This window comes from Lepidochelys kempii, chromosome 21, assembly GCF_965140265.1.
Source record: "Lepidochelys kempii isolate rLepKem1 chromosome 21, rLepKem1.hap2, whole genome shotgun sequence".
Taxonomy (NCBI): domain Eukaryota; kingdom Metazoa; phylum Chordata; order Testudines; family Cheloniidae; genus Lepidochelys; species Lepidochelys kempii.
In genome coordinates this window covers 10,436,928-10,464,821 of record NC_133276.1, presented here as the reverse complement: position 1 = coordinate 10,464,821, position 27,894 = coordinate 10,436,928, and the positions used below count along the sequence as shown (strand labels likewise).

The window sequence follows — 27,894 nt, the reverse complement described above, 5'->3', positions numbered from 1 at the left end:
ACGTACATTATATGGATTTCTAATGGCCCCATTGCCATAGTATTCCAGAGCCATTATGTAACTAGAACAGTACATCTGTGCTCCATCACTAACCAGAGTAGGGGCTAAACTGGTGATGCCTATTTCTGGGAGGACAGGGAGCTCGAACCCTAAGGGGCCAAGCCTCAGGCAATAGGTCTGAAATCCAGAAGGTGTGTTTACACACACACTTGCAAGAAGCCGGGCAGGGACTCAAAAAGGAGAATGCGAAATGATGAGCTCAGCTGAAAGCTGTTTGGGAAGCAGGAATGAAGAGTGGCAAAGCAAGGAGGGGATGCTCCCTCGAGATCTGATATTATGGAAAGGGTGAATGCAGAGGAAGGCTTGGAGGAGACGCCGGAGACAGGGGAACTGCCGAAGAATTGAGACGAGGAGGGGAGAGAGCGGTTATGGCTTGAAATGACAGATAATAAAAGGAGTAGGTGGATGGTAGAGATTAGCTCTCGAGACGGCTGATCGGAGGGAGCAACACGACAAAGGGAGGATGATACAAATCAAAGTGATGTGTGAAAAAACAATCTGCGGCAGTGGAAATAATGGGAAGATTTTTGTCTCTTCCTGGGCATGCGTCATAGGAGGGAAGAACGCATTGAGCAAATATATTCGGAGCACTAGGGGCCCATTGGTGTCAGCCCCTGGTGCAGAAGGAGGGGAGAGAAAGAGAGCCCTGTGGAAGTCACCAGTACTTCTGGCTGAGGAAGGGCTCAAACGCTCACAACGGCACTGTGATGATTGTTGTTTGTTCCAGTAACATCCAGAGGCCCCACGTGGATCATGGCCCTTCTCATGAAAGCTCATGCTCAGATAAATTGGTTAGTCTCTAAGGTGCCACAAGTCTTCCTTTTCTTTTTGCGAATACAGACTAACCCGGCTGTTACTCTGACACCCACAGAGTAAAGGATGGTCCCAGCCCCAGTGATCTTACAGTCTATACACCAAACAGACACAGGGTAGGAGAAGAGATCTGAGCTCAGTTCTTGGTGCTGCCACTGGCTCGCTGGGACAAATCACTTCATCTCTCCACGTCTTCAGTTCCTGGCCCATAACACGGGGATGGCCGTACTGCCCTTCTCCCATTGCCGTCTGCCTGGTCTGCTTAGGCGGTGAGCTTTTTGGGGCAATGTTGGCAATAATTATCCTAAGGAGGTTATGAAGCATTACCGTGACTCAGTTTCCACACATGCATTCGTTTGTTAGTCTCAAAGGCCACTTGGTGCTGGTTACATCCAAAATATCAATACAAGCATATACGGCCTTCTATGCCCTAGCAACAACACACCTATAAGTGCTGGCCAACATAATTACAACAGGTTCAGGCCCGGGAGACACCTTGCATCATGGCATGACTCCAGACGGTGAGGCAAAGCTCTGCTAAAAAGCCCCTAAAAAACCTTGCTTTGTATACGCTATAATAAACACGTGATATTACTACTGGTTATTGACCCTTAACCAAAGCTAGATGAGGGAGTTTTAGGAAGCAGGTTCCCAGTTAACCACGCTCTCTGTTTCTGTTACTTCCGCCCCAGCCCTAAAAATGATAACGCTGGTATTCCCCGGGTCACTGCAAAGTTAACTCAGCAATTCTTCTTTCTCAGGATTTTATTTTCTTTGATCTCATGCTGGGAGCCTGTTTTTCATGCTAACATCCAAACTTCCTTACAACCATAATTTATGTAGGTCCCATGTAGGCCTAGATTCCTACAGGCTGGGCCAGTCTCTCACTATGTGTTTGTGCAACGCCCGGCAAAATGGGGCCCCGATCCTGACTGGAGCCTCTAGGTGCTGCTGTAATACAGAGCATGTTGGCAATTGCTTCCCCTACCCATGTTAAATGGCCTCACGCTGGTCTTTTGCTGGTTTCCTTGGGTTATAAATAACCGGCATTCCACACAGGCAATTGCAATGCAAATCCCATATGCTCCAGTCCCGCACTGGAGGGGGTGCTGAGGTTTGTCCATTTCCAGGGTCGAGCTGCTTCCAGAGATGTGTCGATCTCAAGCATGTGGGACCCAAGAGTTGAGCCCTCCTTCCTGCCCCCCAGCAATTACGTATCCCCCCAAAGGGAGCTTGAGTAGGGCCGGCCGGTTCGAAGGCATGTCTAAATGTGCCATGTCTTGTCTGCCCGCAGGGGGAGTGTGCGTGGCCCAGTCTGTCAAGATACCTCGGGAGCCCAAGGCGGGAGAGTTCGATAAGATCATTCGCCGTCTCCTGGAGACCTCCCATGCTCGGGCCGTCATCATCTTTGCCAACGAGGATGATATCAGGTGAGTGGATAATGGGCTGGCCTAGGGGTGGTGTGGGGGGCAAACCACATGAAGCGAGGAGGGGGAACACAAGGTTCTCTGTGTGTTGGTATCTCCCGATGCTGTCTGCCCCGCCGTGTATCCTACAGTTCCTTAGCACTCCATGGACCCGGTAGCCTGTTTTACAGGCCACGTCACAGCGCTGGTGGTGTTTGGTGCAGAGGTTACATAATTATAATGAGGAGAGTGGGGGCTAATGGTTAGAGAAGCAATCCAGAGTCAGGACTCTGGGATTCTGTTCCTGACTTTGCCACTGACTCTGTGTGACCTCGGGCAAGTCATTTAGACCCATGTTTCCAGAAGGGGCTGCTAGTTTTGGGGTCCTCAGCTTCTGGGAGCTCCACTTGAGTCCCTCAAGAAGATACTCCATCCCTGCGTGCAGTGGGGAGCTGCAGGATTACAGGCAGCAGACAAATCAAGGTGACATATGGTGGCTTACAATGTTTACGGAGCCTAATGATTCACATTGATTTACACCTGCTTTTTGTAAGTGTCTAATTTATTAATCAGCAAACATTATGTAAATGTGGGTAAACAGAGATTTTAAAGCCATTTACATCTGATATGCAAACGATCCAAGTTTCTTTTCCCTCCTTAATAGAAATGTCTGAAAACCTGACATTTACGCTCGCTCGCTTATGCGCTGAGGAATCCGGGATTTACCTTGCTGTGTAAATGGCAAGCACCATTAAACAGGGGTTTGTAAACGTTTACCCAGGCGAGGGGTGTGTGTAAAGGGGGAATTACCTCCCACTAGCACTCATTGACACACGTACACACCTGGAAAATGTGGTTTGTTTTTTTCCTGTGCGGCAGCAGCCTGATACCCACTGCTGGTCAGATGCAGCACTGTTACACCAGGGGAACGACACTGACATCAGTGGGATTGCTCCCGATTTACAGCAGTGTAAATGGGATCGGGGGCTGGCCCCTTGCCTACCGATCAGTAGAGATGCATGCAGCACCAGCTCGCTTATTCTTGATGGGCCACCTGCCCTGCTGATGTAATTGACATTCATGGAGCGGCACCCACGTTCACCAGCTGAGGAGTTAGCCCAGGCATGGGTGTTTAACCCTTTTGTAATGCGCCTGCCACAAAGCTGTGCAGTACCTAGCACAAGGCGGTCTTGGTTCTTCACTAGGGTTCGTAAGTACTAGGGTAATTCAAAGACAGACCAAACTAATCATCTTTCATTAGGATTGTGGTCGCATGCCAGGACCCCAGTCAGGAGTGGAGCCCCGTTGTGGTAGGTGCTAGACACAGGAGAATACAGTCCTTGCACCAAAGAGCTTATAGTTTAATTTAGACCTGGAATAAAAACCATGGTGGAAACCTGTAGCATTCATACAAGGTTCATGCACTTGGCAACATTCAGGGCACACCCGGAGTGTTGTGTAGGAGCAGTGCACACACGGCTCCTCTCAAGGGCATGAACCTTGGAATCTCGCCCAGATGACATGAACCATGGGAAGTCTCCCAGGACTGGGCTCAAGGCCCGAGAGCAAGGAATGTGGTAGATAGAAATTGGTAAATAAGAATGTTAAACAAAGCCAGTGTATTCCTTTTATCTGTTGGAGAATGTAATGCGCGGGGGGAGAGAGAGAATAAAGGAGAGGGTGGAAAGCTGACAGGAGCAGCCCGTTGGCAGACCAGCCTGCTTGCTTGCTTAAAGCTTTGTGCTGTCTTGTATTTGGACCGCAACAGAAACCATCTAAGGGCCAGGTGTCATTTGGCGTAGCTCCATTCATTGGTTTCAACAGAATGACCCCGATTTACACTCACTTAGGAGCTGGTCCTATACCCCAAGTGGAAAGAACCAACAGAAGTAAATCCACAGCCAGACCAGTGTGCATCAGCTGCCTCCAACTCCCTCCCAAAGCCACTTGGTCTGAGTCCCGTGGTTGGGCTGGGATTGTGCCACTTGCTGACCCTCCCATCCAGCTTGGGCGATCCTTGTGCTTGTCACCGCACTGCAGGGGAGCCGGTGCTGGGAGCAAGGGAAGTGGCAACGCAGCTAGCGTTGGTCACAGATGTTCGGCATCCCTGCGGCTCAGTGGAGTGTGGCTTTTAAAACAAATATAATAATGCCATCTGGACTCGGGTAGTAAGTAATTAAATCCCTGACATAGGATGTGTGAGTCATAAATCTGCCTTTATGGTTAATGAGAAACAACTGGGGTTGGGGGGGGGTTTCCTCAATTCTCTTCCCAACAGTGCACCTAGGGCTCAATCCAAAAGGCGATGAAGTCCATCTCATCAGTGAGCTCTGGATTAGGGCCCCCCTAGTTACCTGTGCAGTGGTGCAGATAGAGGCTGATGGGGGAGGAAGGGCAGGGAAAAGAGGGAGAAGGGGCAGATGATGACAAGTAAGGGGAATAGGAGAGGACAGAGGTGCTGCTGAGGTTGATGGGCCCTGTTATAAGAGCTTAGATAGACCGAGACAGCTGGATGCTGAGTGCTCCTGACATTGCTGGAAGGCAAAGATGTTCAGTGCCTCTCAGGATCAAGCCCTCTAGGGAGTTGGAGAGAATAAGGAGGTCGCGTTTCAGGGCCTGGGAGGCCGAAATCCGTGAGACCAGGCCAGAGATTCAGGGTCTGCACAAACACCTGGAGGAATGCAGGCCCTGCCCCAAGCTTACAATGTACCTGAGGGCCATGCAATAAAAATCATGGCGCAGAACATTTCAAAGAAATCCCCCCCCAGCGGGTGTAAGTCGGCACCGTTCTGTCAAAGTCCGCGGATCAGATCCTTCGCTGGCCTACGTCGATTTCAGTGGAAAGATGCCAGTTTGCACTAGCTGAGGATCGAGGCTGGGGAGAGAGGGGTGGTGCTGGGTGGCAAGGATCACCAGCAGTTTGGCAGTGGCTGGCTGCCTGAGTGGCACTTGATCATCTGGCAGTGCCCAGTTCAGTGGTTGCACTGGCATGGATAGGAACATTTCTCTCACTCCAGAGGCTCACGAGGCTGATCCGAGTTGCTTCCCTGCCTGCAAGAAACCCCCTCCTCAGCGCTGGAGCCTTTCCAGCCTGCTGCTGTGTAACCTGATTTTCCCTAATGTTCAGTAATTAAAGGGGGAATTCAATTACCTTCAGTACGTATGCAAATAGGGCTGGAGAGCCAGTCTCTCTGTGCAGCTCCCTCGGGAGGGGGCGATGAAGCTGCAGCCGTGTGGTGGAGTCGGGGACTTGGCTGGCTGCATGCTCAGCTGGGGCCTCTGCACATTTCATGCCGCTGCTTCAGCTGGGGCGGGAGAGGCACAGAACAATGCAGTTCCCTGTCGCTGGCTGCACATTCACCTCAGTGCCCTAGTTCACCTGCTCGCTTTACCCATTGCTATGGCCTACTGCCATCTCTCTTCACTAGAGATGGGCATGAACCCCAGCCCCATGCTCTGTGGGTCAGGGCCATCTCCCTCTGGCATCCTCCCCACTTTCAGGCTCAGTATCTTTTCTCCTCCTCCTCCTGGCTCTCCCCTTTTCTTGCCCCTCACTTGCTCTATCCACCCTCCCTCTTCCTTTCTTTCACTTGCACCGCATCCCTCCTGCCTTGCTGCCCCACCGGCCATAAACATGCCTGCACTGCAGGCTGGGTTAGAATCACAGGGCAGACACCAATGGAAGGACAGGGCAGGGTAAATTATTCAATGAATTTTCCACTGATTGCCTAACGCTCTGCAATATTTAATAACTCTCTTGCCTGCAGCGCTTCCCTGCTTAAATACCAAGGGTGTCCTTCTCCCCTGGCCTGCTGCTGGCACAGTCCTTTCCATCCTGGGCAGGGTGGGGACCGTTCTAACTGGGTAGCATGTCATTGCTCCCTTTGTGTCTGTGCAAAGGGACAGCACACGGCAGGGCAGGACTGGGTCTAGTCAGAACAGGGAGTGGAGATTTCACCTCATTCCCTGGGCAGCACTTGTGCCCAGCAGCTGTGAAGGCAGGCAGAAAAGGGCTGGAGACGGGTAGGGGTAAATGGCAGGAAGGGGGATAGACAGTGTATGTGATAGGAAAGGGGATGGCATAAGGGTGGAATGGCTGGGATTTCCCCTTCCAGGAGCTGCCACGAGAGGGGCAGAGATGGGTGGGGTGGAAGATGCAGTGGCCGGGGTGTGTGTGTGAGTGTGAAGAGCTCCTGACTTGGCCAGTGCATATCCTGCTGCCATCACAGCATAACTGTTTTAAAGCATAATTATTCTGTGGCTCTTCAGCTCTTGAACCAAAGATCCTGAAGCTCCCAGTCCCTGGGTCCCTCCTCTTGCGACTTAAATTTTAATAAATATTTGTCCCATCATTTTGTGGGGGTTGAAGTTAGACTCACACCACAGTAATTGCCAGGCTTTCTGTTTTTCCCCTCAAAGACTGGTACCATAACGTCAGCTGACCAGGGTGAGGTCAGTCTAGCCTTGTGGTGGGAGTGGGCAGCAGGCCTCGTGGCCAGGTCAGTGTTGTAGTCAGTTGTCGGGAGCCAAAGCCACTGGGAAAACCTGGAGGTAGAAACTGGGTACCAGAGCCAGGGGATCGAGCCAGAGGCCGTAGTCAGGAGCCAGAGCCAAGGGTCAGACCGGGGCAGGAACTGGAGTGAGCAGGGTAGCAGGCAATGAGGGATTCAAGGAAAGGGCAGGACAGAGGCAGCAGGAACCAGGTAACATGAGAGCAGGTGCTGTGGTAAGCAGCATGAGTGTTGAGAAGCCAGCGAGGTTCAGCCAGCAAGCTTATGAGCCAGCTTGCTGACCTCTGCAGCCAGTCGGGTTTTGTGGCTAATCCGGCAGCCTGCTGCCAGCCAGCTGTATTAACGAGGCAGCCTGGAGACTAGCTCTGCTGCAGACCCTGATTCCTGACACACAATCGCCCATCCTCCGCTGCTTCCTCCATTTCCTGGGACTTCCCAGAAGTAACTGCCTCAGGGCCCTGGGATGCTCATCTTCCCGACCTGCTCATTTATATAGGGATGTTTATTTTGCCAAGTACCTGTGTTCCCTTAATCACTTTTTAATCAACAGCTGTATTGACAGGGTCTTCCCCATAAAGAGGACAGGTCATTGATTCAGAGCGATCTGGGCCTCTTGGGGCAAGCAGTCAATGTGTGTCTTAATACGCTAACTATAAATGTGTACATCTAGGAACAAAGCATGTAGGCCATACATACAGGATGGGGGAACTCTCTCCTGGGAAGCGGTGACTCTGCAAAGGTTTGGGGGTTGAGGTAGATATGCAGCTGAACATGAGCTCCCAGTGTGACGCTGTGGCCAAAAGAGCAAATGCAATCCCGGGATGCATAAACAGGGGAATCTCAGGTAGGAGTAGAGGTTATTTTACTTCTATATTTGGCACTGGTGCGACGGCTGCTGGAACACTATGACCGGTTCTGGTACCCACAATTCAAGAAGGATGTGGATAAACTGGAGAGAGTTCAGAGAAGAGCCACAAGAATGATTATAGGCTTAGAAAACATTCCTTAGAGTGATTCAGGTGCTCGATCATGCCCCTGCTTTCTCTCTCCCACACTGACCTGGGTGCAAAGTCTACGAGCTCAGAACCTGCTCTTTGGCTTTTCTCTGCACAGGAGGGTGCTGGAGGCGGCGAAGAGAGCCAACCAGACCGGGCACTTCATCTGGATGGGCTCAGACAGCTGGGGCTCCAAAATCTCCCCTGTGCTCCACCTAGAGGAGGTGGCCGAGGGATCTGTCACCATCCTGCCCAAGCGTGTGTCTGTCAAAGGTACGTGGGACTGGAGTCTGCAGCTCCCCCCGGCTGTGTCTCAGGGTAGGCTTGTGGGCGGAGCTAAGAGAGTGGGCGGGACTGGGGTGAGTACCGTCACTTTATTTTTTTCCATTTTGAGCCCTACTGCTTCTCTGCCGTAGGGCTCATCCAGTACCTTTGCCTGTCCACTCTACTGTGCTGTGCCACCCCATTCCCTCCGCCCAGCTGCCTGTCCCCTCTGCCTTGCAACTCACCTGGTTATACCATTGCATCTATGATCTCTCCTTTCCCCTTTGCAATTGCACCAAGCAGAGGCAAGTCCAGAATCCATTCCACACGGACACACAAACCTTGGTGCAGCTGCAGGAGCGCCCAAAGACGGAAGACTCCCTTGATCATGCAATGACCTTTGAATAGCGAGGAGAATAAGGCAAGTGCCCACCTGGGAAGAAATCTAGATGTAGCCCTGGGCAGTGGGAGGAAGAACGCTGGAACTGGATTTCCGTGCCCCGTTGGTAGGGGTGCTAGGCAGAGTCCCTAGGGGAGGAGGAAGAGCTGAAAATGGATTTCTGTGCCGCTCCAGAATGCAGAGAGCCTCTGGCTCCCTCTCTCTCACGTGCTCGGCTTAGAGAATTCCTTTCGAAGAACCCAGTAATTATTCTGAAGCTTTACGGTGAGTGATGGATCCCAAGCGAAGTGGATGAAAGGCTGGCAAATGAAGGCATTATCAGGAGTATTGCAGTGAATTATTCAGTAAAGTATCATCATTCGTTTGCTCTGGTTGGGTGGCCGCTGAACTTTAGCTGAGGGCATCTCCTCACAGGGTGAGAGCTGCACAATTAGCAGGGCCGTTACCCTAATGCCAGGCTCCCCATCCAGGAAAGCATTCACACTTGGGAAGCTTGAAACACCCCCATCTTCCATGCCCAACCAGCTCAGCCTTAAAGGGGCCACCCCCTCTTGTTAGCTCCCTTGAGATGGGGGATACGGCTCCACTCTGGCTCTCCCCTGCTCAGTGCTGAGGCTGAGGCCCTTTCCCCCTTCCTGGTGCAGTCCCAATTCTTTGGCCGAGGTGTTTGCTCAGCCTCTGTCAGAGGTGGTAACGTAGACCAGGACCCTGCCAAGGCACTGCTTGCAAAGCCAGCAGCTTTCCCGGGTTCTGTACATCCTCTGCCATCATGGAGAATGGCAATAAGAAGCTCCTGCATGACAGTCTGGGCACCGTCACACAGCATTGTGATAGCAACAAGAACCCCGGCAGCATAAAGACCCCTGTGAGCTTTGCAGATTGTGGGCCAGACCCTCAGCTGGGCCCTTGCCAGCAGCACTGTGGATCTGGCCTTTTGAACGGCATCATGGTCCAGTGGTTAGAGCACAGGGGGGCCTCCTGGGTTCTATTCACAGCTCTCCCACTGTCTGGCTGTGTGACCTTGGGTAAATCAGTTTACTTCCCTTTTCTTCAGTTCCTCGCTCCCCCCTCCATACACCCCCCCTGGTAAAACAGAGATGTTAATGCCTGCCTCTTTGGGTGGGTTGGAGGACTAGTTGAGTGTTTGGAAAGTGCTGTGAGATATGTGGATAGAAGGTGTTGTGGAAGGACAACATAATCTCACAGGAGTGACCGCCCACCACTGAAATGCAGCCACCTCTGCAGTGGAAGAGGGCAGCTGTTTAATAGCACTCTGCAACATGACTGAGTAACTTAGAGCACGAAGCAAAGGGCGATATCTTACTCAGCGGATCCATCAGTGATACTTGACATCAGTCACACGTGGCTGGAGCCTTCCGTGCCACCCTCAGGGCTCCGGGGGCTGAGCCATGCCCCACTCGTTATGCTCAAGACTTGAGCAGAGCACTAGTTGTTGGGGAGTGCACAGGATGTTGTGCAAACTTGTTAGCGCTGCGGGAAGTGCTGGGAGCTGCACTCCCTGCATCTGCTGCGTGGCATAAGAGTGGAGTGGCTGGGATTTCCCCTTCCAGGAGCTGCCACGAGAGGGGCAGAGATGGGTGGGGTGGAAGATGCAGCAACTGGGGTGTGTGTAGTGTGAAGAGCTCCTGACTTGGCCAGTGCATATCCTGCTGCCATCACAGCATAACTGTTTTAAAGCATAATTATTCTGTGGCTCCTCAGCTCTTGAGCCAAAGATCCTGAAGCTCCCAGTCCCAGCCAGATCTGGCTGGGTGCCTTGTGGCTGGCTCCACCTTTATAATGATCTGAACCAAAGCATTGGCTCCCAGCGCTCCCTTGAACTTTGGGAAACCCTAGGTCTGAATCTGAGCTTGGGATCTGCTGAGTACCCCTAACTCAGGGGATCAATATTATATGAAGCCATGTGGTTACTAGGTCCTGCGTTGTATCCCCCATGGGCCTCTTTGCCTCTCCCATGGGCAGCAGCTCCCCATTACATTGAAGACTCCAATTTCCTTTCCCTTGTTTGTTCCCTGCTCAGCACAATGCCTGCGAGACACAGAGCTTGTCAGGGCACATTACGCTCCCCACCGTCAATCACTAACTCGTCTAGAGACCGAACCGCCAAGTGCATTGATGTGCTGAAAGCTTCTGACGGCTGCTCCCCGAGGCTTGGGGGCGGGACACTGATGCTCTCTGCCCTTTGCAGCAGTGGCTGCAGAGCAATGGGGTGAAAGGGCCAGGGGCACAGCAGGGGGCCCTCAGTGTCCAGACCTGCGTACGCTTTGTGGCATCTTTGAATCGGAACCTGGGGGCAGATGCTACCCCAGGGACCTGCATTTTGACGTGTGGTCCAAGGATCAGCGTCTGTCTCGCTGCACGAACGAAACGATTCCCACTGACATCAGGGGAGTCACATGGGCACTGTGGTGACAAGATTCCTTAGAAGCTTTTAAGGTCAGGCTTGACAAAGCCCTGGCTGGGATGATTTAGTTGGGGATTGGGCCTGCTTGGACTAGATGACCTCCTGAGGTCCCTTCCAACCCTGATGTTCTAAGATAGTGCCTTTCCCTGGACCTGGTGTTTCAAAGGTAGGTGAAACAGAAAAGGGAGGCAGAGAGCCAGGACCTGACTCGTATCACTGGCCTTGTGCTCAGGTGGCTAGCTTGAGTTGTGCTGCCGTGGCCACGTGGTGTGTGTATGTCTGCCTGCGCTGGGAAGTGCCCTCCCAGCAGCTGTGGAGACATACTCCGGCGTGACAAATGGGAGGCTGCCGGGGGGGGGGTAAGGTTGAGGGCTGGGAACTAGAAGACCTGGGTTCTAATGCTGCTGTCAACTCGCTGTGTGACCGTGGGCCAGTTGCGTCTCCTTACGGTGCCTCATTTACGCCGTCTGTAAAATGGCGACACTGCTCTGCCTTTGTGAGATCTGGGCATGCAGAATGCTGCGCAGCAGGGCCAGCAAACTTCGACATGTGCAGAACCCACCGTCTGGGCTGGCTTTTCCACGGAGCAGCGTGTGTGCCAAGCTCTGTCCAGCATCTGCCCCAGCTGCTGGTTCTGAGCACTTGAACCATCTGTCATGGGGCTCTTGGGGAAATCAGCGAAACAGGAGCCTGATTGGCCTTCTCTGTGCTCTGCGTTATTTTCAGCCCCTCCATCGTGCTTGTCTTTTGTCACATTTTTCTTCTTTCCCGCTTCAGATGCCCTTTGCGCTCTCCCACTCGGATGCCTTTAATCATCCTTGCCCTCTCCTTTGAGAGAAAGTCAGCACAACTAACTACGTGACCGAACGGATCCTCGGCCGGTGTAAATCGGCGTAGTTCCGCTGACGGCGAGAGCTGTGCCAGTTTGCACCCGCTGGGGAGTTGCCCCATGGCATATAGCGGGAGAATGGTACTGTCAGTTCCTATAATGCCCTAATCTTTCCCGTCTTGTTCTCGGTGCCTCGAATGCTTCTTGCTGGCTTTTCAAAGCAGAGAGCAGACCCCTCCACAATGGCACCTGGATTTTTTTTTCCCTGAGAGGTTACAGGTAATTCAGACCCCATCACTGTGTAGCGGTGGTTCACATTGTTCTTTCCAGCATGCCGTGCCTTGCACCTTGGTGCACTGAATTCTGTTCCACCACTGCTTTGCCTAATTACCTGCTGTTCCCAGCCTCTTCTGGGCTTTCTCTCAACCCTCCTTTATCTGGGCTCTTGCCTCTTGCAAGGGACTGTAACAAAAGCCGACTGAGAGTCTACCTACACTCTGTCCCCTGCATCCCATGCATTGGGGGAAACCGTCTTAATGGACAGCCTAAGCCACCAGGTTGTGGGGCTGGGAGGGGAGAAGAAACCCTCCCTCCTAAACGGTACAGCAGCCCTCTAGCTGATCCGTGGAGGGGTTGACATCTGCCTCAGGTCCTCCCTTACCTCTCTCCTGCCTCCCACATCCCCTCGGGATCCTCAGTGGAGGTAGCCCTCCCTCCATGGGCTCTGTGGGGGCATGGAATGGGGTTGATTTCCCTTTGCAGGCTCCTGGAATCCTGCCCCCATAAGCAGTGGGACCTCAACAGTTCTCTCTGGGCCTGCATAAGGGGACATCAGGATCTGACCCTATGTGTTAATCCCAATGGCACCCATTGGCAGATGGGGCCTTGGCAGATACTATTCTCATGGCTCATTCCAGGGGAGGGCAGAGGGTCTAGTACAGGTTTTTCTCCCATGTGGTTGTACCCAGAATCCATTCCAAGAGCTGCAGTTGCATAAAAGGGCCAGTTTTGGGGTTGGAGTGTGGGGGAAATAAACCTTAATTGTGAGATAAGCTGCAGAGTTACTGCAGCGGTTCAAGGAGACACAATTGCATGTACTGGGCCAGTACACTCCTGGGGTTTTTGTTTTGTTTTCTGGAAGGCTTCGTGTCAAGCTGCTTGCAGTAACCTTATCTTGCCCACTGGGGGATGTAGGAAGTATTGTGGGTTATTTATGCTGTTGCATTTATAAGCAAATGAGGGAAATATGATCTCGATGAAATTACCATAAGGTGGGTGCACAACTGGTTGAAAGATCATATTCAAAGAATAGTTATCAATGGTTTGCTGTCAAACTGGGAGACTCTATCTAATGGGGTCCCATAGGGGTCTGTCTTGGGTCTAATAGCATTCAGTTTCCTTAATGACTTGGATGAGGGAGTGGAGAGTCCGCTTATTGAACTTGCGGATGACACAAACTGGGAGGGGTTGCAAGCACTGTGGAGGACAGGGATTAGACTTCACAATGATCTTGGTAAATTGGAGGATGGGTCTGAAATCAACGAGATGAAACTCAAGACAGACAAGTGCAAAGTAGTTCAATTAGGAAGGAAAAAAAATTCAAATCCCCAGATACAAAAGGGGGAATAGATGGCTTGGCAGCAGTACTGCAGAAAAGCATCTGTGGGCTGCGGTGAAGAACTAAATGACTGAGTTGGCCATGTGATGCTGCAGCAAATGTCATTCTGGGGTCAGTTAACAGGAGTGGCATAGGGAAGACATGCGAGGTAATCATTTTGCTCTGCTCAGCACTGGTGAGGTCTCAGCTAGAGTACTGTGTCCAGTTTTGGGCACCACACTTGAAGAAACTGTGGTCAAATTGGAGACAGTCCAGAGGAGAGCAACAAAAGTAAGGTTTCAGAGTTGCAGCCGTGTTAGTCTGTATTCGCAAAAAGAAAAGGAGGACTTGTGGCACCTTAGAGACATTGGTTAGTCTCTAAGGTGCCACAAGTACAACAAAAGTAAGAGATTTAGAAAACGTGACATAGGAGGAAAGACGGGGGCAAGTTTAGTCTAGAGAAGAGAAAGCTGAGGAGGGGCCTGATAACAGGCCTTCTAAGTAAAAGGTCGTTGTAAAGAGGAAGGTGAGCAACTGTTCTCCATGTCCGCCCACGGTAGAACAAGAAGCAATGGGCTCAGTTTGCAGCAAGGGAGATTGAAGGTAGATATTAGGAAAACCTTTTGAAGTCTAAGGATAGTTCAACACTGGAACAGGTGACCTAGGGAGGTTGTGGAATCCCCGTCATTGTGGGGTTTTAAGAACAGGTTGGACAAACCACCTGTCGGGGTGGTCTAGGTTTACTTGGCCCAGCCTCGGCTCAGGGGGATGGGCTAGATGACCTCCTGAGGTTCCTTACAGACTGGATTTCTATGATTCTGTGAAATATCCAAGTCCAGGTCTTCTCCTCCCTTCTCTCATATACTCAAGAGGGCCAGATCCTTGGCTGGTGTAAAACATGGCAACGCCTCCAAAGTCCATTTATATCAACCGGCCCAGAATCCTCCCTTCCCAGAGCCTGTCCCAGCTGGTCCCAGTTCCCTTCCCTCATTCTAAGCTACAAGTTGGCCAAATAGCCTAAATATTACCCCAGTGCATGCAACCCTTGGGTCCAGACTTGCAGAATGCAGAGATGGGAGGGGCTGCTGAAGGCTTTCATCTCCCACTGCAGCCTGCGATGATGCCTCTCCCTAGCCACTCTGTCACTTTCTGCCCACTGGATCTTTGTGGTTGCCTGGAATGGTCCCTTCACCCACTTGCCTCTTCCCTCTCCAGCCTGTTTCAGACCTAGCTGCGCCTGTTCCGGCTGGCTCTGGGATTTCACGCTTCCCTCTCCTGTTCCCTTGGCAGGTTTCGACCGATACTTCTCCAGCCGGACGCTGGACAATAACCGGCGGAACATCTGGTTTGCTGAGTTCTGGGAGGACAACTTCCACTGCAAGCTGAGTCGGCATGCGCTGAAGAAGGGCAGCAACATCAAGAAATGCACAAGTAAGAGGCGAGGTGGGAACGGGAGGGGTTTGGAGCGAAGCCCCATAAGGCCAGCGCCGGAAGGAAGGGCAGAAGGGGGCCCTTTGTGACCGGGTAACAAGGGGCGCTGTGGTATCCAGGGAGGGAGGGAAGGTGAAACTAGATGGGAGCAGCCTGCTAAGATAACAGGAGCAGCAGGAAGAAGCCCGGTGGGGTTTGTCATTGGTGTTCATGGGTCACTCTGCTGGGTAAGGGGAGATGAGACAGCCCTGGACATCTGGGGTCAAATGGGACTCATGCAACAGGGCCTAGATTGCCATCCTATGACCCATACAACTCTGTGGGCATTTGTGCATATCATGAACCGTACCCTTACCAGTGCTGTTGGGCTCAGGCTCTCACGATCTCTACCCTACAGAGACGATCAGAAGGATGGGGCTGGAAAGAGGTGATGTGGCAGAGGGGGGTGTGTGTGTGGGGGGGGGTCTAGTGTTGCAATATCCGGGGGTGCTGTAGGTGGGGACTGAGGTGCATCGGCAGAGCTGTGTGGGGAGCCCAGGGCTGGAATAGCAGGGGTGTTGTAGATCAAATTTAGGGTGCACTAGCAGAGCTGGGCCGGAACGAAGGATGTGGCTAGCGAGGAGGTACTGCCGGTCAGGATTAGGATACATGGGGAGGACTGTCTGGGAGCCAGGGACTGGAGAAGCAGGCATGTATTATATGGGTTGTAAGCCATGTGCATTGGCAGAGGAGGGTGGAAGGTGTGAGGCTGGAATAGCAGGGAGGGCTGCTGGTCAGGACTGACGTACGTTGGCAGGGCAGGCGGGGCTCAGGACAGGAATAGCAGGGGTTGTGGCAGGGCAGGACTGGGATATGTTGTCTGCTGGGTGGGGAAGCTGTGGAATCCCGCATCTCCCATGAGCAGTAAAATAGCATAGATTGCACTTAACTAACCACATCCCTAGAGCTCCTTTTCCAGTTCCCCTCTCCTCCCTTGGGGGCCTTTCTGCTCTCTCCTCAAGGTCCCCTTCCCAGCAAACAGCCCTTCCCTTAGGCATTAATTTCCCTTTGCACTAATTCTTCCTCTTGTTTGCTCGTAAGTTTCTATTACACCACCGCAGCATCAGCGAGACTTATCTGCACAGACCCTCTCTGAGTCGTTGGTGTCTTCTTTTTTATTGCCTTGAGAAAACCCGTTTAAAATGGGTTATTTAAAAAATGCATTCAAACAGGTTAGAGAGTTGTGCCGGGTAGGGAGGCAGCACCATGGAAATGTGCCTCCAGCCCACTAGATGATAGAAAATATTCAAGACATTCATACTACTTGGAGCAGCTTTAAAAATGTTTTTCCTTTTGGTTTCCTCTTCCAGCCTCTCAGATCTGCCTAGTTCTGCTCCCTATTGGTGTGGAGCTGCCTTTGATTCTCCTCTGAAATGGGAGCTGACAGCCAGGAATCTCTCTTAGCCCCCTCTGCTCCTGTTCAGTGTTTAATGCTTTACACGCAGCTGGGAATGCCACAGCGTGAGTTGCATCGTGTCTTTCAAGTAGACCATGCTTCGAAAACTGTCCAGGCGAGCAACCCAGATCAGACAGACATGGGGCTCTTTCGAAAACTGTCAGTTCAGCGGTGCACTGGGCATGACTGTGAGCATAGTCTCACACTCATATGCACCTTCACATGGTGTTCTCCATGCACACACATATGCTGTAGCCTCTATGTGCCACACGCAGATCTGCTGTAACCACTGTACAAATCACACTCATCTGCATGTATGTGAGTGCGCACCCAGCCATGCTTTAATACACACACACTCAGATGTTTGCACATGTGCTTGTTTGCACACCCCCTCACACCCACTGAAATGTGTGTGCCTTCGTTCTCACTCCATCCCTCTCTGCTGTGCTCTGTTTTTCTCATCATCCCCGTGTCCCTTCTACCTGCTCCACCTAGAGGCAATGAGGTGCTTGGCGCTGTTTTCTGGGAGCACAGACCCACCACCATGCAGCGTGTGTCCGCCCTGCAAATAAAAGGCACGTTCTTAACCCACAATGGCTAACACTGAAGTTAAAACAGGAGTGAAGTCACAGCAACTCAGTATTTAATGGGTTAACTGCTCAAGTTCAACCCCAGACTCAGCAAGGCCATGTCTATACTGCGTCTTGACAGGGCGGTAGACCGAGTTGTGGAAGTGGGGCTTGCGCTAGGGTGCTAACGTTAGCAGTATGGATGTTGTGGCTCGGGCTCTCAAACCCATCCAAGGCTTGAGAGCCCAAGCTGCAACGGGTGACTGGGTGACCCCTCCTTCTGCCTGTGAATGGCTGTGATTGCCTGTAGGTCCTTTGGTGTAAGCAGCTAATTTTCTGTATGACTCGCAGCAATGAGGTCGTGCCTTGATCGATAGCACCGTGTCGACCATTCGCATTCTGGCAGCATGTTCATGCATGTTGCAAAGGGGACAGGAGATAGGGCAGGGAACACTTCATCCCCCACCCCCGGGCTGGAATTTGGTTTAGTGATGCTTCCGCAAGCTGTTTGGCGGAACGAGCTGGGAGCTCTCAGCACAGACGCTGCTGGACAAAGGGCAGTACCGTGGTTTGTCTGAGTACATGCATTTACTACGTGCCCATCGCTGCAGGGCCAGAGCTAAAAGCCGCCCTCACAACTGGCACTATCTGTCTAGCTCGACAGCAGCCTCGGTAGAGAGAACAAGGGCTGAATGGAGCACGGAGCCTCTATTCCCGCCTACAGGTGGGTCTGGGCAGAGGCATGTGCCCGCAGCAGGTGGGCAAACATTCTCTGCAGGGCTGGGGTAAGGGAACTTCATCAGCACTCACCTCTCCTGAGAGCTGGCTGGCCGCTTTCCCTGCTGGTGTCAACCGGTGCAGTGCCGCAGGATTCATCCCTTTACAACAGCTGAGTATGAGCCCACTCGCTGTGTGTCTGCTGGCCCTGCCTTTTCCCATCCCTCTCTCCCTGACTCACCGTGCTGCAAGGGTCTGATTCCCATTTACACCAAGGCCCCTTTATGCCGCTCCGGTAGCACAAAGGGGCCTTAAATCTGGTATAAATTACATTTATGCTTCCTCCAAGTGCCCTTCACGCTCCCAGGGTGTGTGTGAAGGAGCCTGGGGGCCACTGAGAATCACAGCCACCTTGTCCTCCTACGCTCTGTGGCCCCAAACAATGATCTCACCCTCTCTCCAGTGTACCCTCAAACTGATTCCAGCCACACGCCTAAGATGGCCCTGATCTGGGTTAGCATTAATGCTTCCTCTCGGGCCAGATCCACAGCTGGCATAAACTGGCCGTGGTGAGGGAACCACACTGATTCACACCCACTGAGGATCTGGCCCCATGCCGGGGGCCACTTTGCTTGCTGAGGATTCTGGCATTCAGGTAAAGCACCCAGTCTAGCTCCCTGCCCCATAGCAAACACTGAACCACTGTGAATGCGGCTGCAATGGGGCATCTGGCAAGGAGCATGAGCCAGTGTGACAGACTGGAGATAAAGGGCTCCAGTCACTTTCTGTGCCCCTGGCTCCAGGACTCAGTATCATTTACATGGCAGCCAGTATCTCTGGGGTTTCTTTTTTTCCCCCTCTAACAACTTTTCATTGCATTTCCCCGCGAGTCTAAATAGTTTTATGGAGTGAAATATTTTAATGGGTGCTGGAGGCAAAAAGTGGCAAGCACCAGGGAATCCGTCATTTTGCATCCGTGTTTGTGCGTGGGCACGTCTCAGGAAAGTCAGAGAGAGAGGCATGTCTTCCCTGCCTGTGCTTTGCCACTTCCTCTGCTTGCTGGCTAGAGGGAAAGCACCCTCTTTTCAGTCTGGCCCTGGCTTACGGCCCATGGGTTTGTAGAGGAGGATTCAAGTGCCCTCTGCCCAATTGATCATGTTTGGCTGTTGGGGGCTAAAGGAAGGGTAGATTTCTAAGATACTTATCTGACTCCGTCACCTTCCTATCTGAGCATCTCACAGTCTTTAATGTGTTTATCCTCCCGACACCCCTGTAAAGCAGAGCAGGGCTGCTACCCCCAGGGTACAGATGGGAAACTGAGGCACAAGGAGGCTAAATGATTGGCCCAAGGTCACACTTGGAAGTAGTCTGTGGCAGAGAAGGGAGCGGAACTTGGGACCGTTCAGTGCCAGGCTAGCGCCTGGCTGCTTGGAGCCCAGCATGCATTGGGATTGATGTTCCTAAGTCACTTAAGCACTTTAGAAAATGTTACTTTCCGAGCTTCAGTTTCCTCTGCTGTAGACAGAGCCAGGAAAACATGTCTTCCCTGGCTGGCAGGGGCGATGTGTCAGTGTGGTACAGAATAGAGGCAGACATGGCCCCTGCCCATGGGCAGTCTGAAGCCTAGTCTAGATATTGGTATCTGATTGTGTGCTGCCCTGGTATGGACTGTAGGCCCATGGGCGTTACAGGGGAGTCCAAATGCATCTGGTGCTTGTTTGGTATAAGCCTGCTCTCCCCTCTGTGCTGGGAGGGCGGGGCTCTCAAAGGGCCCAGGAAGCCCCAGCAGAATGGAAGCCAAGGGCGCTCCTTGCACCTCTAGAAGGCAAGGTGTGCGTTTGCATGGATTCTCCTCTCCCTTGCACTGGCGTAAAGCAGGAGAGACTCCAGAGTGAAAGTGACACAGGCGTGAGGGGAGAATCGGGCCCCATCATCTTTTGGAGCTGGGGGCTGTTCCAACCAGTGGTGTGCATCCCATCCTGGGTCCCTACCTGTCCCTGATCACAAAGGACTCTGGCACTCAGCCACCACCCTGACCACCCCTTCTCATGTGACCATCTGCATTTTTAGCCCTGGCCAGCTAGGGATGAAAGCAGTAAACAAGGCAAATAGGGAATCTGTCTTGTTGACAGCCCTGCCGTTGAGGTGACGGTTGGAGGCTCAAGGAGGTGACATGTTTACTGAAGGATTGGAGAGATTTACTGCTTGCCTGGTGCTGGGGGAAGACAGATAACAGCTGGGCTTTCAGACTGAGACAAGGAGAGATTTCAGGACATCTGCTAGCTCACCTATGAGCCCCAACGGGAAACTATCTTAACTCTTGGAGTGCCATGCCACATGGGAACCTAGCAGGGCAGGGATGTGAGTCTGTCTCTACCAGCCTGCCCCGCACAGGGCGGGCTGTGCTGGGTGGTGCTGAAAATGTTGATTGGGGTGCGGGGGAGGGGGTGTGAAATTTTGGAAAAGGTGTGGTTTTGCCCACAGCTGTTTTGTGATTCAGGGACATTGGTTTTTGTGGGGGGGTCAGCAAGGCAGATGGTGTTGCACCAAACTGCACCAAGGTTAGAATTTCTGCCTGTTTCAAGGTGTAAATGGATCTTCATCTCAATTAAGTCCTGACCATTTTTTAACTGGGCCCATTTCCCTTGAAGAGGCTCCTGCTTTGGAGTGGAAACCCATGAAATCTAACTGGTATTTTGCTCCTCTCCATCCATGTGATCAGATCAACTTACACAGGTTCACAGTTGTGGGGGTTTCCAGTTTGGTTGTATTTCACCCCGTCGTAGCCCGGCATGATGCGCGTGCACAGTGAGCGGCTCACCCGGGGGAGGGAACATGCTTACACGAGGAAGGATGGTCTCAGGGCTAAGACATAGGTCGGGGAGATCTGTGTTCCAATTCTGGCTCGGCCGCAGACTTCGTGGATGACCTTGGGGCTGGATTTTTCAAGAGAGCCGGGGGGAGGGGGCGCTTTGGAAAATCTGCCCCTTAATCTCTCTCTCTGCCCCAGTTCCCTGTCTGTAAAGTGCAGGTAACAATGTGCACTTTCTGCCAACCTCTGTCTTGGCTGCTTGCATTGTCAGGCCTTTGAGGCAGAGTCTGTACAATGTTCAGCACAGTGTGGCCCAGATCTCTGTGGAGGCATGCAGGAGCTACCATAACTCCTAGATTAGTAATAATTACTGAAGAACCCTGAGTTACCAGTAGCTTTTCTTTCTTTTTTCCTGGGTGGGAGTGTCTTTATATGCCTCTCGGAGACTCCCTGAAATACCACGTATTCCTTCCGTTCCCGTCCTATCTCAGGCCAGTCGCCCTGTCCCCTTTCTGAACTCATTCACGCTTTGGCTGAGCAAACTGTTGCTACAGAACAACCTGCAATGCCCCGGCTTGGCCTGCTCCCAACCTCCGTTCCGTCTCTTATGCCAAGGGTCTGGTTTCCTAAATTCCTGGATGATAGGCCAGAAGGGACCACTGTGATCACCTGGTTTGACCTTCTTTATAGCACAGGCCATAGGAGTTCCCTGAATGAATTTCTGTTTGAGCTAGAGTAGGTCTTTTAGAAAAACATCCAGTCTTAATTTAAAAATCTCCACTGATGATGGATCCACCACAACCGTTGGTCCATTGCTCCAATGGTTAATTAAACCTCCCTATTAAAAATGTGCACATTTCTTCACTCTGAATTTGTCTTGCTTCAGTTTCCAGTGGTTGGGTCATGTTAGATCTTTCTCTGCTAGATCTGAAGAGCCCATTATACTATTTGTTCCCCACATAGGTACTTAGAGAATGCGATGAAGTCACCCCTTAACCTTCTCTTTGTTAAAATAAACAGATTGAGCTCCTTGAGTCTAGCACTGTAAGGCAGGTTTGCTAATCCTTTAATCAGTCTTGTGGCTCTTCTCTGAGCTGTCTCCAGTTTGGATGCACTATCCCAGCAGTGGTCACACCAATACCAAATGCAGAGGTAAAATAACCTCCGTACTCCTACTGAAGATGCCCCCATTTATGCATCCCAGGATCACATTAACCCTTTTAGCCACAGCATCGCACGGGGAGCTCGTGTTCAGCTGATTATCCCCAAGTCTTTTTCAGAGTCTCAGCTTCCCAGGAGAGAGTCCCCCACAATGTGAGAATGGCCGACCGGTTTTGTTCCTAGATGTGTGACCCTGACAATTGGCTCAATTGAGAAACATGTGGTTTGCACCCCGTTTACCAAAATAACTTCTGTTTTGCTCTGTCTGCACCCAGACGGGCGATGTCCCCCCATCAGCCTGGCTGCAGCTGGTAAGACTGAAATCTCTTTCCCTCCTCGGAGGCAGGAACCGGGGGAGGCCCAGGACTTTGACGTCTCTGCAAAGGCAGCAGGGTCACGTAAAAGACGCCAAGTGTGAAATGAGATGAGATGTAGCTCACCCGACTCGCGGGGTCCACTCTCTGGAACAGCTACAGAGCTATTTTTCATCGGGTCATTTTTGCCTGCACCACAGAATCTGCCTTCAGCTCTCTGGGTCTGAACAGGGGGCCTGCATCGCCTGCGTCTGTGCATGACGAGTGTATCGAGGTGGTTTGCAAGGGTCATCTCAAACACCAGAAGTGTGCTCCTCCAGGCACTGTGTGTTTGGGCTTGTTCTAAAAATGGCAAGAATATTGCACAGCGCCTTCATCTGGCGAGAGTTGCAAGGTAAGAGGCACTGTTTAGGGTGCCGGACTGGACATCAGGACACCTGGTGTCTATTCCTGGCTCAGGAAGCAAGTGGTGAGAGCAGGCAGCAGGGACCCACGTGTCCTGTGGCCACGAACAATGGAGCTGAGCCATGCTGAGCCCCTTGCACCTCCTTTTGGCTTCAGTGAGGATAGAGGGTACTTAGTATCCCCTAGGATCAAGCCCTTTGTGGACATGTCCAAGGTAACGAATCTCCATGGCTCTGCACAGCTGCTGTTCCAGTGCCCGGTGCTTGCAGCATGCCTCCTGGGGAGGAAAGCCATGGCCATCCCCCACCCCCTGGGTAGTAAATTCCCCTTGCTCCCCTCCCCGACCTGGGACCTGACAGGGGTGTGATGTCTCTTTCCCCAGGTACCATGAACAATGATGTGTTTGTGGCGTTAAATCAGACGTTCAGCCCCACGTCACGCTTGGGGATATGGCACGTCCCTGACAAGGGCTGCAGAAGGAACCTTGTATCCTTATTTCCTGTCAAAGACGCTTGGCCGGGCTGCATCAGAGCCACCAGAGTAGATGCTGCATTTGAATCCTTGTCTCGTGCCACATGTTGTCATTCACACCTGTGGAAACCAGAAAGATAGAAATGACCATATGTGGTGCAAGGCGTTGGGAAACCAGGCCCCTGCATCTGGGGCATGTGCATGGAACCCCATTTAAGAAAATCCCCCCCACTCACACGCTGGCTGGACCTTTTTCCTTTTTATTTATTTGTATTCCAGTAGCACCTACAGGTCCCATGCAGGGATCTAGGTCCTTTTGTGGCAAGTGCTGTGTTGTAGCCTGCGGGGGACCTGGAAGCAGAGGAACATGAGTTTCAGAGGGGAAGAGTTTGGTTGAGGCAGCGGGAAGTCTGGGGAGATATAAGGGGGGATATGATTGAGGTCTATAAAATCATGACTGGTGTAGAGAAAGTAGATAAGGAAGTGTTGTTTACTACTTCTCATAACACAAGAACTAGGGGTCACCAAATGAAATCAATAGGCAGCAGGTATAAAACAAATAAAAGGAAGTATTTCTTCACACAACACACGGTCAACCTGTGGAACTCCTTGCCAGAGGATGTAGTGAAGGCCAAAACCATAACAGGGTTAAAAAAAGAACTAGATAAATTCATGGAGGATAGGTCCATCAATGGCTATTAGCCAGGATTGGCAGGAATGGTGTCTCTAGCCTCCATTTGTCAGAAGCTGGGAATGAGCGACGGGATGGATCACTTGATGATTATCTGTTCTGTTCATTCCCTCTGGGGCACCTGGCACTGGCCATAGTCGGAAGACAGGATACTGGGCTAGATGGACCATTGGTCTGACCCAGTATGGCCGTTCTTATGAAGTCGGTCTGTGTGCACATGGCTGGAAATGTTAAGCTGCAAGTGGAGTATCTCTGGAAATAGAAATACAGATCTGGTTTGGTTTAATAGACATGGAATCCTCACCTGTTCTCACCCAGCATGCCGTACATGAAGCACGGTGGTAGAGTGGCATCAAGCTTTAAGAAGACAAAGCTTGCCCTGATGAGTTTATAGGCTGTGTTAATGACAAAACGCAAAAGGTAAAGGAAACAAATTGTGGTGCAGGGCCATCTCTTTCCCCTATGCCCTGCGTCCTTTCTATCTCCCTTCTTTCCTTCCTCCATCTCGCCGTCTCTCCTCCCTATTGTCTCTTCCCCTTAGCGGTGCTTGTGTTGTCTGCATACGCTGATATTTGTATAGTGTCTGTGCTTTCATGAAATGCAAAACCTGGGCATGACCTTAAGGAACACATCAGCGATATTGGCTCTGGGAATTCCCCAGCACCGGGAAGCGACCCACTGGCTGCATTGTCAGTTGCCACAAGATGCTGATCTCTTAATCTTAATAGTAATGTAGCATTACTTGTGATATTTTAAGGGCACAGTATCAAAAGAGGCAGCTGAAATCCTGAGCCAGGACAGATATTTAAATTATCTGAATCCCTCTGCACATAAATTGTCTCCAGAAGGATTGTTTACCAGATAAACAGAGAGGGGAAATAATAGCGCTTACAGCTGGCAATAAATAATCTGGATCCCTGGAGTTGACTGGTCTTGCTTCCCAGGGTTGTGAAAATGTTTCCTTTGGAGTTGTTCTGTGTGGGGTTCATGCCCCTGGTTTCCCCTTAGGTCTGAGCAAACCCTCAATCTCCCAGTGAAACTCTCTCCAGGCTGCTGTGTTTCAATTGTTCTTGCATCAAAATCCAACAGCTCTAGGGCCAGGTTCTCAGCTAGTGGAAATCAGGTAGCTCTGTTGACTTCAGTAGATTGATGCTGATATACATCAGCTGGGGAGCTGGCCCACAGAATCCAGATCGACCCCAACTTCACTGCTCTTGTTTGGGGAATAAGTCCCTAATGCAGGAAAGCATGTACTTTGCATATAAGCATGTTCCCAAACAGAAATGTTTTCCTGAATTGGGATTGAAATCGTGGCAGATCCTCGGCCATACTAAATAACATTTTGCTTCTTCTCTATCCCCTTCTTTCTGAGGAAATGAAAGCAATGTACAGGTATTCGAATGAAGCCTCGCAACATCCCTGTTAAGCATGTATTCTACCCATTTTATGAATAGGGAAACCGAGGCACAGATTTGTAAGCTCTTTGGGGCAGGGGCTGTCTTTTTGTTCTGTGTTTGGACAGCACCTAGTACAGCTGGGTCCTGGGCCATGACTGGGGCTTCTATGCGCTATGGTAATAGAAACAAATTATAATTGTAAAAGTGACTTGGCCAATAGTGACTTGGCCAAGAATAGAACCCAGGAGTCCTGATTCTCAGCCTTGCGCTCAGACCATTAGACTGAACTTCTGTCTGATATTAAAATTATTAGATTTTGGCTGCACTGGTTCATATGAGAAGGAGCTTTCCAGTCTGTCTCAGCAGTCAAGCCGCCGAAAATGACATTTCTGTCATCTGTCTCGGGGCAGGGGTTAGCCGGGGAAACGGGCTACTGATCAAAACATAATAACAAGCCACAACAGTCAGAATGTCAGCAAGCTACTTCAACCATAATCACTGTGACCAGAAAAGACTCCATCCACAGTGATATTCTTTCCCTTGCACAAAAAAAAAATAAAAAATCCCCTCCCCATCTGAACCAATAGAGTGAGAATCTTATGGCTCCAAGGAACCCAAGTCCCCAAAAGTTCATTATGCTTAGGGCCAGATTTTCAAGAGAGCTCAGCTCCCAGTTAGGCACCAAAATAAGTGTGCAGGAGAGCCCTGTGTCATGTTGTCTGGAGTGTCTTATGAGCGAGAATACCAGCTTCAGGGCAGACTGTTAGGAAGCAGGGCACAAACCCCAGACTGGTTGTGAGTTCTATACTTAAATTTCACCAACGAAGTAACACATGTAAACTCCTCGGGCACTATAGCAGTCTTAACATGGGGTCAAAGACAGTGCTCTTGGGTACTCTGATCTATCTTGCCACCGAGGCAAGCTTGACGCTTGGATATATGGTCACTTAACACCAAAGATCACAAAATATTCAGGTTGCTCACAGTCCCAAAGGGCTAGTCATTTACCCGAGGTCAATTTGCACCTTAGATCTCTCATCAAAGACAACGATTGTAGCCAATCCTATAGTAAACTAACTAAGGATTTAGTAACTAAGAAGAGTGATTTACAAGGTTAAAACAGGTAACCATACACACACAAATGTGTTGCAATCTTAGGTTTCAGATAGTGAGAGACCTGCTGAAATATGCCAGGGCTAACCCAGGTTAATCCCTGGGATCTCTTGCTTAGGTTTAGAAATCTTTGCCCCTTAGAATTCAAACGGCATAAAAAGCCCCTAATTCCTTCTGGTCAGGGACGTTTGTCCCCATCTCTCTAGAATCCAGGCTCATGGGACAAGCGCGTTGGCTCGTCCCCCTCTTCCTGGGTGTGCTGGGAGCAATCAACAAAGTCCTTGGCTTACAATAGATTCAATAGGCCTTCCTGATGGGCTAGAGAAAACCCCTCCTCATGGGTGCAAAGCAGTATTTTGCACTCAGTGATGTTTCTTTCTGGACTGGATTTACAGTTACAGAACAGACGATTAAGTATTACCTTGTAGCATGGGATTCAGATATTATAAGTAAATTAACGCGTGCAGCAACTTACAAGCAAAAGTCTAAACAGTAAACATTGTTACGATTGTAATATCTATCTTAGCAATGCTCATGCACAGGTGAATCAGACTGGTTTCCAGCTATGCTCTTGAGAGTGTTCACTTGAGGCCTAAGGCCCTTGGCAAAAGCTGGCACCTGGTCTACCAGCCTTGCACATTGGGCACTGAGCTCTGGAGAATATCTGCCCATCCGTGTCCCAATGGGAGCTGTGGAGCTATTTGGAAAAGCTGGCCCTGCTTGTGATGGCCGAACCCTTGAAAAAACTGCCCAGTAGAGAATTCAGCCCCTGGTGTGTTGGCAGGCATCCTTGGGAAGCATTAAACAGGGTATGTGCAATGGGAGACGGGCCTTCCACTATCAGAGCATCATATGGACGGAAATGTATGTTCAGCTGAGGCAGACAGAGAGGAGTTGGGGAGAAGTTTCCTAATTGGATACATGAAGAGAAAATGTTGCTGTGTTAAAATACACTGATGACATCCCCCCTCCCACCCCGGACCCACTGAGGTATGGCAACCCCCTGCTGTTTGTAGTTTTCTTTGTCCATTGGAACAGCTTTTTGAAATGAAATTCTTTTCCTCTTGTCTTTCCCTTTCTCTCTTTTTTCTTTTTTCCCCCTTTTCCTTTTCTTTCTTTTTTTTTAGGGGCTTCTGATTATCTCAACCTTGAAAATTCTTTTCAATTACAGTTTACAACCCGCAAACAAAGGCTGCGGTCTCCGTAGTAACGGTAGCTGCTGCGCTTTGACGGGTGCGAATCCTCTGGAAGTTGGTTCCCCCAATTGTCACTCCTGCTTCTTCTTGTCTGGTTCATTGTGCCCCAGGACACAATTAGGATGTCTTCACACTGCGATGTGTTGGTGAATTTACCTCCTCTAAGAGAGATGGGAGATGAGTGCCCTTATTGCTTTGCATAACTGCCGATTCCCGCGGTCGCCTCCCGCCTCTCACCACACTCATTCCAGCAACGCCCCCGCTCCCCTAAAGGGCAAGAGAAATCCTGTCATACAGTCCTCCTCTCGTCCCCCTGTGACCAACCCCACAGCCTATGCTCACTTGGAACGCCTAAGGCCGTGGTTCTCAGCTGTTCACAAACTGAGACTCCTCTCCAGTCTGGCTAGGATCTAGCTGGGACCAGGCCAGCGCTCTTCTCCCATCTAGTTGGGACCCTTCTCCTTGCTAGCTGGTGGTAGCCAAGACTCCTCTCCCATCTCGCCAGGCTCTAGCCAGGACCCGTCTCCCACAGCCCCACATTCCCCATGGAAGCAGGAGCTACAGATGCTCTGGCTTTGAACCGGTGGTGGCTCCTGGTGCTCCTCTCTCACTCTGCCATGTGGTGCGGCCTGCACAGACTGGCCAAAGAGGCTCCTTGCCTGCTGGTACCTCTGAATAATTCACAGGCTCGTCAGTACAGAAGGAGGTGGTGTGGGGCACTGTTGTAATGAGACCTGCAGAGGGTTGGAGCAGGGCTCACTGGGGACCAGAAGAAGGGCAGTAATGGGGGATCTTGAGGGGAGACAGGAGGGCGTGTGGCAGGGCATGTTTTCGGAACCCCAACTAAGCAGACACCTCCAGGCCAGAAGGGTTTTCCCAGAG

The 27,894-nt window shown here is 51.1% G+C and overlaps 1 protein-coding gene across 8 annotated transcripts in view; it reads left to right on the top strand.

Annotated features, from left to right (window-relative positions):
• The window catches only part of GRM4 (glutamate metabotropic receptor 4), a 233,381-nt gene that overhangs the window by 152,575 nt on the left and 52,912 nt on the right, over positions 1-27,894 (top strand). For all 8 annotated transcript variants that reach the window (XM_073319848.1, XM_073319851.1, XM_073319846.1 and 5 more), the window contains 3 exons: positions 2,168-2,303; positions 7,904-8,058; positions 14,591-14,731. In XM_073319848.1, coding sequence (XP_073175949.1) covers positions 2,168-2,303; positions 7,904-8,058; positions 14,591-14,731 — 432 coding nt within the window. The remainder of the gene's footprint in view (positions 1-2,167; positions 2,304-7,903; positions 8,059-14,590; positions 14,732-27,894) is intronic.